Below are 17,812 nucleotides of genomic sequence, written 5' to 3'. Positions count from 1 at the left end.
TGGTTGGGTTACGTATGGTGGGCTGGTTGGTAGAATTGGGTTGATGAATCGTTTTGGAAATGAAATAATGGTTCTTGTGGTGATTGAAAGACATGTGATGGTTGGGTGCTTCTGTGGTGTGATTTTAGGCTGTACATTGGTTGAATGCTATAGTAGGATGATAAGGTATCATATGTGTCATCGGTGTTGTGGTAAGATGTGGTGGCAGCATATTGTTGGTGGCGGTCCGAGTCATGCTCTTAGTTTTGTGTTTGTGTGTGTGGCATGAATTGTTGGCGGATTTTGGTGGATGTGGTGGTGTAAGGTTGTTGGGTTTGGGTGGGTTGACGATGTTGTTGGGATTTTTATTATTGCGGGGTTGGTTCTTAGGCGTATGATTAAGCTCTTTGGCGTGGGTCGATCAAATATGTCTGCGGAGACAGAAACAAATATGTTGAAATCGATGTATACCAATTCATATAATGGCGAGTTGGTCTAACATCATGCTGCAAGATTGGGTCATTTATGAGCAGTTCACGTCGGTGCCTCCATTGACGACATGTATCTCTAGAGATGTCTCTCAAATAATCAAATCTCCATTGGTCATCTACTCTTATTGATGCCATTCTTCCAAGCACGTCGGGGAATCTGGGATACCTTGCTGCATGCCAAACTACAACTTCACACAGTCACTCTGGTGGATCTCCATAATAGTGAACTCGATGATTGTTGTTTTTGTAGTCCAAACTTCAGCATCCTCGGGATTAATCTCATGGTTGAGACCTAGATACGACCTCCAGAAAAAATGTAGAGGAAAAATAAACTATTCTCATGGTAATATTAAACTAAATTAATGAGGTGTCTCTATGTGTTTGTGAGTGTGGCATGAAATTTTGGCGGGTTGAGGTGGATATGGTGGTTTAAGGTTGTTGGGTTTGGGTGGGTTGATAATGTTGTTGGGTTTGGTATTGTTGTGGTTGTTGTTGGGTGTATGATGAAGCTCTTTAGCGTGGGTCGATCAAATAGGTATGCGGAGATATAAACAAATTTGATGAAATCGATGTATACCAATTTATATAACGGCGAGTTGGTCTAACATCATGCTGCAAGATTGGTTCATTTATGACCAGTTCACGTCGGTGTCTCCATTGATGACATGCATATCTAGAGAAGTCTCTCAAATAATTAAATCTCCATTGGTCATCTACTCTTAATTGGTGCCATTCTCCCAAACACATAGGGGATCTAAGATACCTTGTTGCATGTCGAACTACAGCTTCACATGGTCACTCTAGTGCATCTCCATGGTAGTGAACCCGATTATTATTGTTTTTGTAGTCCAAACTTCAGCATCCTCAGGATTAATCTCATGGTTGAGACCCATATACGACCTCCAGACAAAATGTATAGGAAAATTAAGCTATTCTCATGGTAATATTAAACTAAATTAATAAGGTGTCTCTATGTAATACCAAATCAGGTCCAATATGATCCAAAAGATTTCGATAGACTACTATTGTGTTTCTAGGAGTTTGTTGTAGTTCATCTCTGGAACTGACCACCTCTACCGAAAATAGTGAAAATAAATTAAATATCGTTTATAGTATAAAATAAGTAAATTGAATAATGTAGTAAAAAGTGACCAAATAATATCACAATATAACACAGGGCTTTCATTATTTTTTCTTGCTCGGTAGAATTTTCTGTTAATATAATTCTTGAATAATGTTGTTTAAGGGACTTGAGATTAATACCTTGGCACTTAACCCTTCTTCAAATAAAGGGGCACCCAAAAGTTTCTCGCATATGGTGTTGTCTTTGTTGACTCAATCATTAACAACCTTACCATTGATAGGTAGAACCAATAACATGTCCACGTTCTCTAGGGCGACGATACATTTGCTGCATGGAAGATGAAATATGTGTGTTTCGGGTCTCCACCTTTCCACCAATGCGAGAATAAATTTATAACCAACATGGTAATTGATTATATTGAGTAAAGTGAGTAAAGGACCACAATTGACATGTCGTAAATACGGTTCAATATGTTCGTCGTGTAGGACATATTCGTGCACATGGCAACGAAATCTCTTAGGATGCGTTAAGGTGGATAGATAATATTCCAGGGGAGAAGTGGACCCGGGCATTTGACAAAGGTCAACGATGGGGCCACATGAAAACAAATCTAATGGAATCAATGAACTTTGTCTTCAAAGGCATAAGAAACCTACTGATAACCACATTGGTGAGAGCAACATATTTTAGGTTAGGGTCACTGTTCGATATCATAGGTTCAAAATGGATGTCAATATTACAATCAGAGAAATTGTTTAGTGAAAGCTCTATGAAATTTATTCAGGAGGAAAGTGCCAAAGCTGACACACATGGTGTTACAGTGTTTGATCGTATTAAAGGTTGGTTCAGTGTAGAGAAGGCAACTGATCATAATGAAGGAAGAACAAGGGGATACTATCTGGTCGAACTAGGTAGAGTTTGGTGCAATTGCATAAAGTTTCAAGCCTTTCGTATGCTTTGCTTTCATGTCGTAGTGGCATGTTCACATACTTTCCTAGACCCTAGAAGACATCTATCCCCCGTTTTCCAAGTCGAAAACGTATTAAATGTGTACATCAATACCTTCTCGATGGTAGCAAAGGAGGATTATTGGCCTGCTTATTAAGGGGACATTATCTGGCACAATGAGCAAGTACGAAGGAAGAAAAGTGGTCGTCCTAAAAACACATTTATTCAAACCGAAATGGATATAGAAAACAAAATGATAAGTTGTCTGCAATATAATTTTTATATGTCAGTCTTGATATGTAATTTATTTGTTGTAACAAATAAATTTCAATTTAAATTCAACTTTCATTTCATATTCAAGACAATATTCGGGTACAACAAAATAAAGACAACCACGCATACAACAACAACACAATAAACAAATAAAATGACTAAACACATCATCATAACTATGAGATTACAACCATAAAGATAATATCATCTGGTCCAAGCATCATCATAAGGACGTCATTATCGATTTTAACAGGTTTCCAGGAACGAGTTTCTCCATTTTGCTTGGACACCGTATCAATGCTATCAATTCTCCTTATCTATTCACCGTCAAGAATGTCTTCGTCTAACCAGAGGGTCAAGCTCATGTGAAAAAGCTCGAAGGTCAGAGTGTTTCAAAGTCGGATCTTCATCGGATTCACTTAAAACAAGTTATTTTTACTTTCTGCCCCTTTAAAAAATTTCATTAATGAATGGTTCTCATAATTTTCTCGTCCATATTTGGGTTCTCCTATTAAAATTGTCGCTAAAATCGTCGTTAATTCAACTGCTAAGTAGTAAATTGTTGCTAAGTACTTTCGCTAATTTTATTGGTAAATTGCAAAAACCGTCGCTAAGTTATAGGAGGACCATGAGTATACACGACAAAAATTAGGAAGACCAATCTTTAACGAATTTTTTTGAAATCACTATACATGAAAATATCTAAGTTTAAAGGGACTTTAAACATATTTAACTTTAAAAAAATTGTCACATTAACATTGTCATTTTTTATTTTCAATAAAAACTATTATTATTTATTTTTAATTTGATATACTAATTATTTTGCTATTTTATATTGAAAGAAAAACCATATTTTAGTGTTCCTCACAAAATGAATCATCTCATCAAGAAACTTTTTTAAAAAGTTATGAATAAAATTTATGAGCAAGAGTACTATGTTACAAAGGAAGCTTAAACATAATTGAAAATTGATATTTTGCAACTGCAACCATTCAAAAATCACAAGTAGTTAAAGTTTTTAGATTCAAACAAGGAATGCAACTTTGATAACGATAAAGGTTCTTGGTTTAGAAAATAATGGCTCAGTATTGGATTCTTAGTGTTAAGAGAAATTATAGGGATACTCTTTGATGATAGAGTAATTATAGGATATTTCAATTTTATTACAGCTTTATTATAGCTTTATTATAGGAGATTTACATACTGAAATTAACTAGAGCTAAGTTGTATATATATCACCATATTGTATTATTGTAACAACAAGAAAATACAATAACGATACAGTATTTTCTAATTCTCCATTATGTTAATACCTTATGTTAATATGGTATACAGAGCATAGGTCATCGATCCTCATTTTTTTCTGTTTCTGCAACATCTGCTTGTCTATCTGTCTTTGTTATGCCTGTTTTTTTTCTTCTGTGCAGATTTGTTATGTTCATCTCTGCATCATGGAGAAATTTGAGATTGTTAAACCCATTGCAACCACCTTGACCGGACCAAACTACAATCTTTGGGTTCAAGGAATGAAAAGCTTTCTGCTCGGACGCAAGCTTTGGCGCATAGTCACCGGAGATGTTGTCAAGCCAACTCAAGAAAAAGATGAATCTGCTACAAAATTTGTTGAACTCCTTGAGGATTGGGATAGTAAAAATCACCAGATCATCATGTGGTTGTGCAACACGTATGTACCATCTATTCACATTCAGTTGACAAAATACCCTTTTTGGTCCCGTATGTTAATCTCGATGTTCATTTTGGTCCCTTAACTTCAAAAAGTTCCATATTGGTCTCATAACTTTTCAAAAGGTGTCATTTTGGTCCTTTTTGTCATATTAGCGACGAAAAAAATGAAAAATTGGTCGCTAAATCGGTCGTTAATATGACAAAAAGGACTAAAATGACACCTTTTGAAGAGTTAAGGGACCAATATGAAACTTTTTAAAATTATGGGACCAAAATGAACCCCGAGGATAATATATGGGACCAAAAAGGGTATTTTGCCCATTCAGTTTAATAACTATGAATCTGCAAAAGAAATTTGGGATTTCTTGAAAAACCGCTACCAAACCACTGGACTTGCACACTATTATCAGTTATGGACCACACCTTACAATACCAAGCAAGAACCTGATTAATCAGTTAATGATTTTCTTGCTCAAGTCCAACCAATTTGGCATCAAATATCTCTGGCCAAAATTAGTGAAGACCATTTTCATCTCATTTAAGTCCTTATGGCTCTTCAGCCCGAATATGAAGCCGTACGAGCCTCACTGTTGCATCAAAATCCACTTCCATCGATGGACACTGCTATTCAAGAAATCATTTTTGAAGAAAAGCGTCTGAATTTAGACAAAACTCCTAAAATGGATGCTGCTCTTGTAACTACTCGATTCTCACACCATAAATCTAATCATCATCCATGTAAGAATTGCAATCGCACCAGTCATATATTTGCTAACTGTCCTACTATAGAGTGCAGGTACTACCATGGTATTGGTCATATTCTTGAACATTGTCCCACACGACCTCCAAAACAAAATCACGGCTTCACCAAGTCCAAGAATGTTCCAAAGTCTAGATCTTCCTCCATCTCTGCTGCTGCCACTGAGGGTTCGACTGTTATTCTTATGAGTGATATTGAAGCTTTAATCAAACAGGTTATGTCTTCCAATACCTATACTTCCATGTCTGCTACTCACGATAATTCTCGTTGGTTTTTTTATTCTGCATGTAGTAATCATATGACCACTGATATTAAATCATTGCCTTCTGCGACATTTGTTTCATCTCTGCCACCAATCCACACAGCCAGTGGCAATACAATGAACATCACTCATACCGGTCATGTATCCCCTTTAAATCTCACCCTTACCGACACATATTACATTCCTAACTTAAAACTTAATCTGATTTCTATTGGTCAATTGTGTGAACAAGGACTAAATGTTTTTTTCTCCCTCTAGTGTTCATGTACAGGATCCACAGACGAAGCAGATCATTCGGACGGGTCGTAGGGTGGGTTGGTTATTTGAGCTACAATCTCTTCACCTTCCTAAAGATCATATCTCTGCTAGTATTGTGAATTCTCGAATTCATCAATGGCATCTTCGACTAGGTCACGCCTTCGCAAGCAAAATTCAACCTCTAATATCCGTGGGTTATTAGGATCCATAAAGTTTGAGTCTTTTGATGGTTTACATTGTAAACTTGCAAAACAGCCTGCATTTTCCTTTAATCGTAATTTTTCTATTTCAGATAGTCCTTTTGATTTGATTCATTCAGATATTCGGGGGCTTTCTCCAGTTCCTTCAATAAATGGTTTTCGTTATTTTGTATTGTTTATTGATGATTTTTCTCGTTTTACATGGATATATTTTTTTGAAAATTTGATCTGAATTACCTACAATTTACATTTTGTTTTCGCGTATGGTTGAAACACAGGTTTCTTGTGATATTAAATTCTTCGCACATACAATGCGATGGAATATCGTGAATCTTCCCTGCTTCTGTTTCTCAGTCAGCAAGGCACTATGGTTCAATGTACATGTCCTCACACCTCCCAACAAAATGGTCGGGCTGAACGAAAACATTGTCACATCACTGACTCTATTCGTGCTCTTCTCCTCTCAGCCTCATGTCCATAGATGTCTTGGGGGGAAGCAACTCTTAATGTTGTCTATACAATTAATCGACTTCCCACCATAAATCTTCAAAACTTATCTCCTTTTGAAAAATTGTTTGGTAAGTCTCCTGAATATTCCATTCTTAAACCTTTTGGATGTGCTTGTTTTGTTCTCTTGCAGCATCATCAGCACACAAAATTACAACCGCGTGCTCGCTTGTGTTGCTTTCTTGGTTATGGCACAAAACACAAAGGATATCGTTGTTGGGACCCGATTTCCAACAGATTACGCATCTCACATCATGTTACCTTTTGGGAAAACACTATGTTCTCCTATTCTTCTACATTTCATCATTCTCTTAGCACTGACTCATTTTATTTCACTTATCCCTTAGTTGAGTTGTTTCCAAGCTCTAATAAAAATAATTCTAATGAACTTAATACTCGTCCGCCCTCACCTGCTCCTACTGAACTTATTCCCAAGGTTGAGCTCAATACTCGTCAACCTTCACCTGCTCCTACTGAATCTGTTTCGGGTATTGATATTGTACCTGCACCTTGTCATTCCACCCGAGTAAGTAATCCACCTACTCATCTTAATGATTACCATTGTTACTCTGCTATTAAAACTCTTCATGAGCCTTGTTCTTATCAAGAGGCAAGTACTAACCCCATTTGGAAGCAAGCTGTGATAGAAGAAACTCAAGCTTTAGAAAAGACACATACTTGGGAATTAGTTGATCTTCCTCCAAATAAGATTCCTATCGGATGCAAATGGATCTATAAAACTAAAAATGGCTCTGATGGAACTGTAGAACGTTATAAAGCTCGCCTAGTAGCCAAAAGATACACTCAAGAGTATAGGATAAACTATAAAGAGACATTTGCTCCGGTAGCTCGAATAACATTTGTTCGTAGCCTCTTGGCCATTGCTGCAGTTCGTAAATGGAAGCTTTTTCAGATGGATGTCAAAAATGCCTTTCTTCACGGTGATTTGATTGAGGAAGTATATATGCACCCTCCTCTAGGCTATCATTCTCCTCATAAAGTCTGTAAGCTTTTGAAAGCCTTATATGGGTTGAAACAAGCTCCCAGAGCCTGGTTTGCAAATTTCAGTTCTACTCTAACATAATTTGGTTTTATCTCTAGTCTACATGATTATGCATTATTCACTCGAAGAAATGATAGTGGTATTTTAATCCTGCTTATTCATGTAGATGATATGATCATAACCAGAGATGACAAGACTGGAATCTCAGCATTGCAATAATATCTTAGTCAACATTTTGAAATGAAAGACCTTGGTTCCCTTAGTTATTTTTAGGACTTGAAGTTTCCCAAGACTCGAAGGATATTATCTTTCCCAAGCCAAGTATGCCTCTAACTTGCTTTCTCGAGTAGACGATCATGCATCACAGACTGTAAAAAGCAAACAACAAGGTATTGTTTCTTCTTAGGAAGCTATCTTCTTTCCTGGCGTAGCAAAAAGCAAACAATTGTTTCCCGATCAAGCACATAATCCGAATATCGCGCTCTTGTTGATGCTACTTCTGAGTTACTTTGGTTACGATGGTTGTTAAATGATATGGGCGTTACACAATCTTCTGCTACTATGCTTCATTGTGATAATAGAAGTGCTATCCAAATTTCCCATAATGATGTTTTTCATGAACGCACAAAACACATTGAAATTGATTGTCACCTTATACGCCATCAAATTTATAATGGCACCATACGGTTGATTTCTATTCCTTCTGTGGATCAACCGACTGATATCTTCACCAAAACACATCATCCGACGCGCTTCAAAGATTTATCAAGCAAACTCCATTTGGCATCCACCATACCAACTAGAGTTTGAGGGAGGGTGCTAAGAGAAATTATAGAGATACTCTTTGATGATTAGGTAATTATAGGAGATTTCAGTTTTATTACAACTTTATTATAGCTTTATTATAGGAGATTTACGTACTCAAATTAACTAGAGTTGAATTGTATATATATCACTGTATTATATTATTGTAACAACAAGAATACAATAACGATACAATACTTTCCAATTCCTCATTCTATTAATACCTTCTGCTAATACTTAGAATCAATACAAAGGATTTCGTAGCATACCATTCAGGGAGTCAATCTCCGGATCTTTTTTTAAAGATCATGGATGTCACGGACATTTACAATTTCTAGATGAAAAATATTAATGTATAGCCTTGGATGAACGTGAAGATTCTTTAGCGTAAAACTTGAAACTAGGTCAGAGTTGATGACTGACTATAATTTAAGCAGTATGTTTTTAAGTCAATCTATTAAATTTTTAAATTAAGAACTATTTTTGAGATATATTTGAGAAAAGTTCATATATAGTTTAAAATATTTGACAACTCTTGGAAAGAGTAATCTTATCATCTAAAAACAATTATTTATTACTATTAGTGTTTATACTTAGATTTTTAGTTTAAATATTATTAATATTTATGTTTTTTTTAAGCAAGATTTCATTAACTGAGAATTAATGTTCTCAAAATCCAATTACACATAAACGGGTTTAAGCCACCAACAAAAGAAATTATAGACCAATTAAAATTACGAAAAAAAAATAACAAAGGATCTTTGTTAAATTCGTAAAAGTTACAAATGGAATGAATAATTTCTTCTATAAAAGACCATTTCCAAATCAAAGATTTAATGTTCCAAACCGTATTATTCAGATTCCACACTTCATTGCGAAAGCAAATCCCATTCCTACTTAACCAAATACTCCACACAATCGCTAACCACACCACTCCTAATGTACCAACTTTCACTTCTTCTTTTTTTTTTTTTTACAAAAAGAGTACCAATCCATGAAACACGATATACACTCTTCTTCCAAAACCCCCTGAGGCGTACCGATCCATGGAGAAATCTCCCTCCACACCGCCTCCACCGCGTTGCACATCATAAAAGAGTGATCCCGATTTTCCGGATCACTACCACAAAAAACACACTATATATTATCCGCAGACAAAGCTATACCTCTAACCAAAAGTAAATCCTTTAATGGAAGTCTATTCACAAAAAGTCTCCACCTAAAAGCTTTGATTTTGAAAGGGACTTCCAACTTCCAAATTAAAGACAAAGCAACATTGATCTTCTTAAAAGGCCCGAACGGAATGTGCTTACCGGCATAATGCCTATAGTAAGAAGCCATAGAATAAACGCTATCCACCGAAAAATTCCAACTAATAACATCCTTTCCTAATTGTAACAGCCCGAGCCTTCGGCGTTCCCGGCACTGCCACCTCACGATCTCCTTTACCCCCATCTCTAGTAAAGTTTTTGCCTTCCGTGGGAATCGAACCATATACCATGGGGTTCAAGTACATGCTCAATCCATTCCCACTACCAATTGAGCTATCCTTTTTATGTAACAGCCCGAGCCTTCGGCGTTCCCGGCACTGTCAATTGGTAGTGGGAATGGAATGAACATGTACTTGAACCCCAAGGTACAAGGTTCGATTCCTACGAAAGGCAAAAACTCTACTAGTGAGGGGGGTAGAGAAGTTCGTAAGGTGACAGTGCCGGGAACGTCGAAGGCTCGGGCTGTTACATTAAAAAGGCGCCTTTTTAATGTAACACCCTGGATTTCCGCTTACCCCGTAGGGTTTCCGGCCTACCAAGCATGTCACTAGCTTAATCAATAATCCCCTAGGTCCGCTTACCGGCTACCCAGGAAATATTGTTTTTGCCTCCCGCAGGAATCGAACCACGTACCTAGGGGTTAAGTACGTATTCATAGCAATTCCTGCTACCAATTGAGCTACTAGCTCAATTGGTAGCAGGAATTGCTATGAATACGTACTTAACCCCTAGGTACGTGGTTCGATTCCTGCGGGAGGCAAAAACAATATTTCTTGGGTAGCCTGTAAGCTGACCTAGGGGGATTATTGATTAAGCTGATGACATGCTTGGTAGGCCGGAAGCCCTACGGGGTAAGCGGAAATCCAGGGTGTTACATTAATAAACTTGGACCGAACCCACAAATAGAATTTCGGAAAGATTCAAAATTCGACCTTAAAGAAAGATTTGTAAGTTGAGATTCCAAAATGCCACAATTTCTCCACTTCCAAATACCGTTTTTCCATCCTCCCATTCCCGCCACCGACACTTTTTTCAATAAAGAGGAAAAATATAAATCCGGATATTCATCTTTCAAACTCTTATCGTTCCTCCACTTCGCCTCCCAAAAAGGAGTGGTGAACCCGTTACCCACCTTAAAAAAACAATGTGTGCTCATAGGATCCCCCCCCCCCACTATTGCCTATAGCAAGCAAATCTCTCCACCAAATAGAAGAAGAGGAAGAAGAAGTAAAAGAAGAAGTAAAAGAAGAAGGAAGAGAAAAGGGAGTTTGAGAAGAGGGTGAAAAAGACATACCTCCACAAAAGCTTTTCATGGAGACATCACCATAACGGGCCTTCAACAAGTTATACCAAAGCGAGTCCTCTCCCTTTAGAATTCTCCACCTCCATTTGTTAAGAAGAGCCAAATTGAAATCCGAAATGTTTTTTATGGCGAGGCCACCATTCTCTATCGGTAGACAAACATTCTTCCAACTAACCCAATGAATTCTCCTTTTGTTAATCTCCACCAACACTCCCCAAAGAAAATTACTTTGAATTATAGTAATCTCCTTAACCACCCTTATAGGCATCTTATAAAAGACATAGTGAAAATAGCAAGCGATCCAAGGATAAATTTCAAGAGAGTTATTCTTCCTCCCAAACTAAGAAAATGATTCTTCCAACCCGCAAGACGCTTCTTCATCTTAGATAAAAGAGGGATCCAAGAAGAATATTTCCTAGGATTACAACCAATGTTAATCCCAAGGAAAAGAAACAAACAATCATCCACTTGGCAAGAGAGAACAAAAGCGGCGGCTTCAATAAAGTTACTAGTCACATTTAAACCAATCAACTTACTTTTATGGTAATTGATTCCAAGACCCGATACCATCTCAAACGCCTTCAAACCCACTTTAATAGCCCAAACTTGGTTCCAACTACCTTCCCCCACTATTAGTGTATCATCCGCAAATTGAAAGATATCCACTACATTACTCTCATTAATTCTCACACCTCTAAAAGTTCCATTATCAACCGACTTCCGAATAAGACCCGCTAAACCTTCGGCAATTAAAACACAAAGGAAGGGGGATAAAGGGTCACCTTGATTTAATCCTTTCTCAACATAAAACTCCTTCGTCGGGCACCCATTAACCATCACGGACATATTACTATTAAAAACCAACCTTTCCATCCACTTCCGCCACTTATCCCCGAACCCCATCCTCTTTAACATATATCTAAGATAGTTCCAAAAAACTTTATCGTACGCCTTCTCAAAGTCCACCTTGAATAAAAGACATCATTTCCCTTCTTTCTTCGCAAAATCCACCACCTTATTAGCCACCAACACTCCATCAAGCAGATGTCTATCCGGAACAAAAGCACTTTGACACGAAGCAACAATTAAGTGAAGAACCTTTTTAATCTACCCGCCAAAATCTTTGAGATTACATTGTACATACAACCCACCAAAAAAATAGGCCTATAGTCATCCAAAGAGAGAGGACTAGGATACTTAGGAGCCAACTACAAAAAATAAGAAGTTATCGCCTTAAAGATAAAGCCACCGGAATGAAAATAATTAAGAAAATTTAAGAAATCCTCCTTGATGAAACTCCAACACTTCTTTATAAACAAAAATAAGAAACCATCCGGACCTGGACTCTTAGAGTTTCCACACCCGTCTATAGCCTCTTTAATTTCCTCCACTTGAAAAGGCCTTTCAAGAAAACAACATCATTGGAACTTATACTTTTAAAGGGAATTCCATCTAAGAGGATTCTATCCGAGTCCTCTTTTAAAAATTTATTAGAAAAATGCTTCCTAACTTCCTCCCTCACTTCCTCTACCTTCTCCACCATCCCCCTTATGTAGCAATAAGACCTAAGTGATTATGTCTTCTTCTCTCTTTCAACACTTTATGAAAAAAGCTACTATTTGAATCTCCTTCATTAAGCCATTTAAGTCTTGATTTTTGAACAAGCATATTCTCCTTTATCCTCAAGTTCAACCAAAACCTCTTATTTGCTTCTTTCCTACCATTGAGAGACTCACCAAGCATTTCCTCCGTCGAATCTTCCAACCTTGAATCCCCACCGTTGATGTCTCTCACACTATCCTCCACTTCCAAATCAATTCTTCCGAAAACCGTCTTATTCCACCCTTTTAATCTCTCTTTAATCCGGTTAAGCTTTTCTTTAAGAACATAGTCCCCTCTACCTTCCACCACCAATTTCTTCCATTCCCTTTCAACGAAAGGTAAGAATGAATTAAAAGTAAGCATTCATTGTTGAATTTAAATGGTTTAGGACCCCAATTTAATTTATCCACCACTAACCACATTGGACAATGATCTGAAATGTCTCTTTCCCCAACTAGTTGACCAACTACTCCCCATCTATTAACAATAACATTCGACAAAATGAAACGATCGATCCTACTCATAGACCTTCCATCTCCGCTATACCAAGTAAAATTTTTTTCATTTTCACGACACATACACCAAACCACTATTATCAATGAACTTAGCAAAAAGCTCCGACCCCGTCTCCATCTCCCTATCCGACCTCCCTTTCCTTTCAATAGAACTTTTAGTCGCGTTAAAATCACCACCAATAATCCATTCCCCATCCGAATAAGTTTTTTTCAACATTAGCAAATTGTCACATAATTCCTTCTTCTTATTTAGAAAGCACGATGAATATATGTTCACAACATAATAAACATTCTCCTTCCATCCCACCTTTATCCCTAAGAGCCCCTCTCCTTTAAAACTATGAAGAACTTCCACCCTATCTTTCCTCCAAAGATTTATAATTCCTCTCGACCTCCCAATCGAATTAGAAAAAGAGAACCCTACATTCGTGTTACTCCATAAACTACAAGCAATAACATCCTCCATTTTAATTATTTTCGTTTCTTGAATCAAAACGATATCCGCGTCTACCTTCTTAATAAAAGAACTAATCCTTCTTCTTTTAAGGGCATTCCCCCCTCTAATATTATAAGATCCTATAATCATTTCGATGATAAAGAAAGCTCCTTCCTTAAAAATTCACTCCCATGCTCTTCGTTCTCCGACACCCCCAACTTCTTGATAATCAGGTCCTTCAAATTACTCATAGCCAATTCTTCAAAAGCCGACCACTTTTTTTGACTCCCACACTTTTGTTCACAAAATCCCACTATTTCGCATTGTTTGATTCAATTAAATCATTCTCCGAGAGATTTTCATAACAAACTTTCTCCCTCCTATGTTGATTTAACCCCGACACCATAGATGATACCTCCAACGTTTCAGAAAGAGTACCTCCCCTCGACTTCTTAGAAAACACACCACTAGCTTTCTTCTTCCCCCTGTTTGTAAAACATTTTTTTCTTTTCACAAAACCCCCACTCCCTAACTCCATTAGGTTTCTAAACTTTACATTTTTAGGACAAAGCACATTTTTTCTTGTAACCAAGTTAGAAGCTCTTCTTACACCTTTTTACCTCTACAAACCCCTTTAAACAGAATATCCTCAACACCTTTAATCTCAGCATCTTGATTTCTAACTCCCTAACCGCCTGTAGCTACATAAATTTTCATGTCTACTTCCTTACTTTTAGACCCCAAAGAATCTTCCTTCTTAGAATTAAGCTATTTGCCAATCGACCTCACCGTTTCGTCAAAATATCCCACCAAGTTACAGCCTGCAGAATCAGGGACTATGGAGCAAGAAACTTCCCCATCTAAATCATTAGCAATAGCCTCGACAATTCTTTCACAGTCCCAATTTTCCTCTACCGCTGAACCATAAATTGCAACCGAGCCTGCTGAAGAAACAACATACCTACTGGCCCTAGAAAAATCCCCTTTACTGTCCGCCTGAATATTTTCGTGTATCGCACCAGCAACTTCGTACTCACTCGAGTATGCTTCTATACTATCCACCGATTCTTCCACTATTCCTTCAAATTCTTTAGACCATAATTCACCAGAATTTACCGAATCCGTAGATTCAGATACAGCAGGTTAGGTTTGAGAGTTATCTGGGCACAAACAGCTATGGGATATGTCTTCTCGAATCTCCAAAGTAAAGGAATGGCCATCGATCATCACCTCCACCGCGTCCAGAATTGCAGCTCCCATTTCCTGTTTAATCTGTATTCTAGCCATTTCCATTGACGATCGTTCAACAGTAATAGCGTCTACACTAATAAAAGATCCCCACTGATTTGCCAAAGCTTGGAAGAACTCATCATTCCAAGCCACAAAAGGAATGCCATATACTCGTATCCAAACAGCTCTGAAAGAGTACACATCTTCACACTTCCAATTTGAAATTTTCGTGAACCAATCCAGCCATCACCCTCCTTCAAAAACTCAGCCAAAGTGCCTGCCTCCGATTCTTCTAACAAGCATTTTGTCGCCCCAAGAGTAGTCACCTTAATTGCGAAGAATCCCGCTCTCTCCATGCTATGCTGAATCCCTGCAGTAGACCCTAGATACCGTAACATCCCCACAAAAGCCTTAGAAAGTCTTACTATGTCCTCCTCCTTAGAGTTAAATACCACGGTATTCTTCTTCACTATTTTATTTGCCTCTGGAAATCTCTCTGCCACCACATCAACAAACGAACGCGAGTCCCTCTGCACCGCGACAGACCCCCTAACCATATGATGTTCAGACTTACGCTGCCTACCTTGGAAATCAGGATGAAAACCATCCTGCTTCGACTTACTTCGAGAAATGTCACCAAGAACTCTCCTCACAAATCTAGGGATATCAGCGTGAATTTTTACCCCATCGAACATGACATTATCCAACTTCACAGCTAGCATTCGAGGATCAGCGACGTCTACAAATCTAGAAAAACCAAAGCGTTTCCCTAGCTTGTTCCTCCTGGGAGAGATAGCTACCTCTGAGATCTCTCCAATACAACAAAACACCTGAAATAGATCCCTAGTCGAACATCTATTAGGGAAATGAGAAACGAAAATAGAATCTACCTTTGCATCCTCCTTCTTCTTGACCTTGGTGAAGACATCACATTGAGGGACCCAAGACCAAAAATGTTTCCATTTCATTGCAGACCATCTCCCCTCATCTTCAATAGCGCTGCCATACATGATAAAGAGAACCTAACGAATGTCGATGAAAAGCCCTAAACAAAGGTCCCACTATAACCCCCTCGACAAGGTCCTTGTTCCTAAGAACAGGAGTTTAAACCGAAGACGAAATATTTATGAAACCCTTGAGAATAGCCTCCATCGTACACTACCAGATAGAACCGGAAAAGAGGTTGTCGTCGCCGGAAATTGCCATTATCGCTAGAGCAAAAAAAATCTTTTGTTCTCTATCCCTCTCTTATACTAATTCCTCTATTCCATTAATATTTATGTTGATGTCTGTGCCCATCCGTAAAATAAAAAATTTATTTATATGTTAAATTATTTTCTTTTCATTTTAAAAAATGAAATTTTGTTGTCACATATGCGCATGTAACACGCGGAGGAAGTTTAAATGCTAATAATAAAGAACACATATGTGTTTTATGTATGGTTTCCTCTAGACAGTACTTTTCTAACATACTAGTAAGATATCACTGCGTCTGTACAAGTAAATTTATTTGATATGTTATAAAATATATTTAGATACACATATAAATTTAAAATGAATTATTTAATTGTAAGAAAATAATGATTATATAAACTCAATTGTATTAAATTATTATACAAAAATTGAAATTAAAAAAAAACGTGTTAGATGGAGAAAGAAAGTAAATAAAATTTTGATATTTGAAAAGAAAAAGTTTGTCTCTTAAATAAAAATATATTTTTATTAAAAATAAATAGATATTGTCCTGATAATGACCGGTGAGATAAAAAATTAGTTGTGTGCATCACTATTGAATATTATTCAATTTGATACAGTATAAAATATATTTAAATATTAATGTAAATTTAAAATAAATTACTTAATTGTAAATTAACAATGATCATGTAAATTCACTTGTATTAAATAACTCTAAAAAAAAAATCTGCGAGATGGAGAATGAAAAAAATGATATTTGGAAATAAAGAATGTCTTTCAATTAAGGGTGAGAATACGCTGGGGTGAGTTAAGCTATATCAAGCATGAGCCTGATATATTAAAAATTTCAAAGCCTAAATCTGACCTATAGTCTATCGTATGTTTATTTTTAGGCCTGAGTTTAGCTTTTCGAATGCGTTATTGACCTACTAGCCTACTTTATTTGAACTTTTGCATATAAGAAATTCAACTAATGCTAAATAGACTAATAATTTAAAAGATCAACGAGCCATAACTGTTTATTTTTATTGACTTATTCGAGTTTATCTAATAGCACAAGTTTTATGATAATCTTTGTTTAAGATAACTTATTTAAACAACTTATAACATTGTTTATAAGGTTTTTTAAATTATTCTGTTTTTTTTTTAAATTATGCTTTATTTTGGTATTTTAATTCAAAGTGTAAAATCTTTTTGTTTCATTTTTAAAAAAAATGAAGTTTTACTGTCATAAGCGCATGGAACAAGAGGAGGGCCAATCTAGATCGACTTGTTTTCAGTATGGACCATTCTCGACAGTACTCTTTTTCAGTATGGGCCAATCTAGACCGTATGAAAGAACATACGACGTGTATTAAACATGAAATAAATAAAGATTATTTTAAGTAAAAAATTTATTTCATGTTTTTTTAATTATTTGTAAACTTATTTTAACAAAAATATATAATCGAACAAAAATATTAATGAAAAAACTTCAATTTATTTAAATTTTTACGGTTTTTGGAGATGAATTAAAATATAAAATAAAATTAAGAAAAAATATAAAAAATTATTACTCTTAAGTTATTGATACAATTTTTATTGTGGTTACCATTTTATTTTCCAATTATTAATATAAATTATAAATAATTTTGTCTAATTAACGTACATAAAATTAATTAAAAATATAATTGATAAAAATTAGTTCTTTGTCAAAAAATGAAACGGCATTTAATTAATTTTTGTTTTTGTTTTCCATTATTACATTTATTAAGACTTTACGGGAACCTTCAATCTCTGTATTTTATTTTTTACCAATGAGAAATTTGTGTTGTCGCACGGGTACCGTCTGAAATCATATTACATTCCGCAATATCTCATATGTTAGTTTTGAAATTTGCTTTACAGATCATAATCACTCACAAAATCACAAATATAACTAATAATATGTATCAACCATTATGCATTGATCAAAGTAGTATTTTTAAATATTTGTAACACAAATACACTTATTTGATACAATTTAA

The 17,812-nt window shown here is 36.2% G+C and overlaps 2 protein-coding genes across 2 annotated transcripts; both read right to left on the bottom strand.

Moving 5' to 3' along the window:
• Nucleotides 1-11,087: 11,087 nt before the first annotated feature.
• Nucleotides 11,088-11,666, bottom strand: LOC131650985 (uncharacterized mitochondrial protein AtMg01250-like). The gene has a single exon (XM_058920680.1). The coding sequence runs from the start codon at nucleotides 11,664-11,666 to the stop codon at nucleotides 11,088-11,090; it is 579 nt and encodes a 192-aa protein (XP_058776663.1).
• Nucleotides 11,667-12,377: 711 nt separating this feature from the next.
• On the bottom strand, nucleotides 12,378-13,412 carry LOC131650978 (uncharacterized). Its single transcript, XM_058920676.1, has 3 exons — nucleotides 13,012-13,412; nucleotides 12,849-12,908; nucleotides 12,378-12,756 (listed from the first exon to the last, which is right to left on the bottom strand). The coding sequence occupies exons 1-3, from the start codon at nucleotides 13,410-13,412 to the stop codon at nucleotides 12,378-12,380; spliced, it is 840 nt and encodes a 279-aa protein (XP_058776659.1).
• Between the last annotated feature and the right edge of the window lie 4,400 nt (nucleotides 13,413-17,812).

This window comes from Vicia villosa, linkage group LG1 (assembly GCF_029867415.1).
Source record: "Vicia villosa cultivar HV-30 ecotype Madison, WI linkage group LG1, Vvil1.0, whole genome shotgun sequence".
NCBI classification, from domain to species: Eukaryota; Viridiplantae; Streptophyta; class Magnoliopsida; order Fabales; family Fabaceae; genus Vicia; species Vicia villosa.
This window is presented reverse-complemented; position numbering and strand designations above follow the sequence as displayed.

Bases quoted from the DNA above. Each gene is read 5' to 3' on its own strand.
- LOC131650985 (XM_058920680.1), bottom strand. From the start codon at position 11,666: ATGGTTAATGGGTGCCCGACGAAGGAGTTTTATGTTGAGAAAGGATTA.
- LOC131650978 (XM_058920676.1), bottom strand. From the start codon at position 13,412: ATGGAGGATGTTATTGCTTGTAGTTTATGGAGTAACACGAATGTAGGG. The intron at 12,909-13,011 runs GTATGTGTCGTG...TATTGTTAATAG, and splicing joins ATTGATAATAGTGGTTTGGT to ATGGGGAGTAGTTGGTCAAC. The intron at 12,757-12,848 runs GTTAGTGGTGGA...TTTCGTTGAAAG, and splicing joins TCAGATCATTGTCCAATGTG to GGAATGGAAGAAATTGGTGG.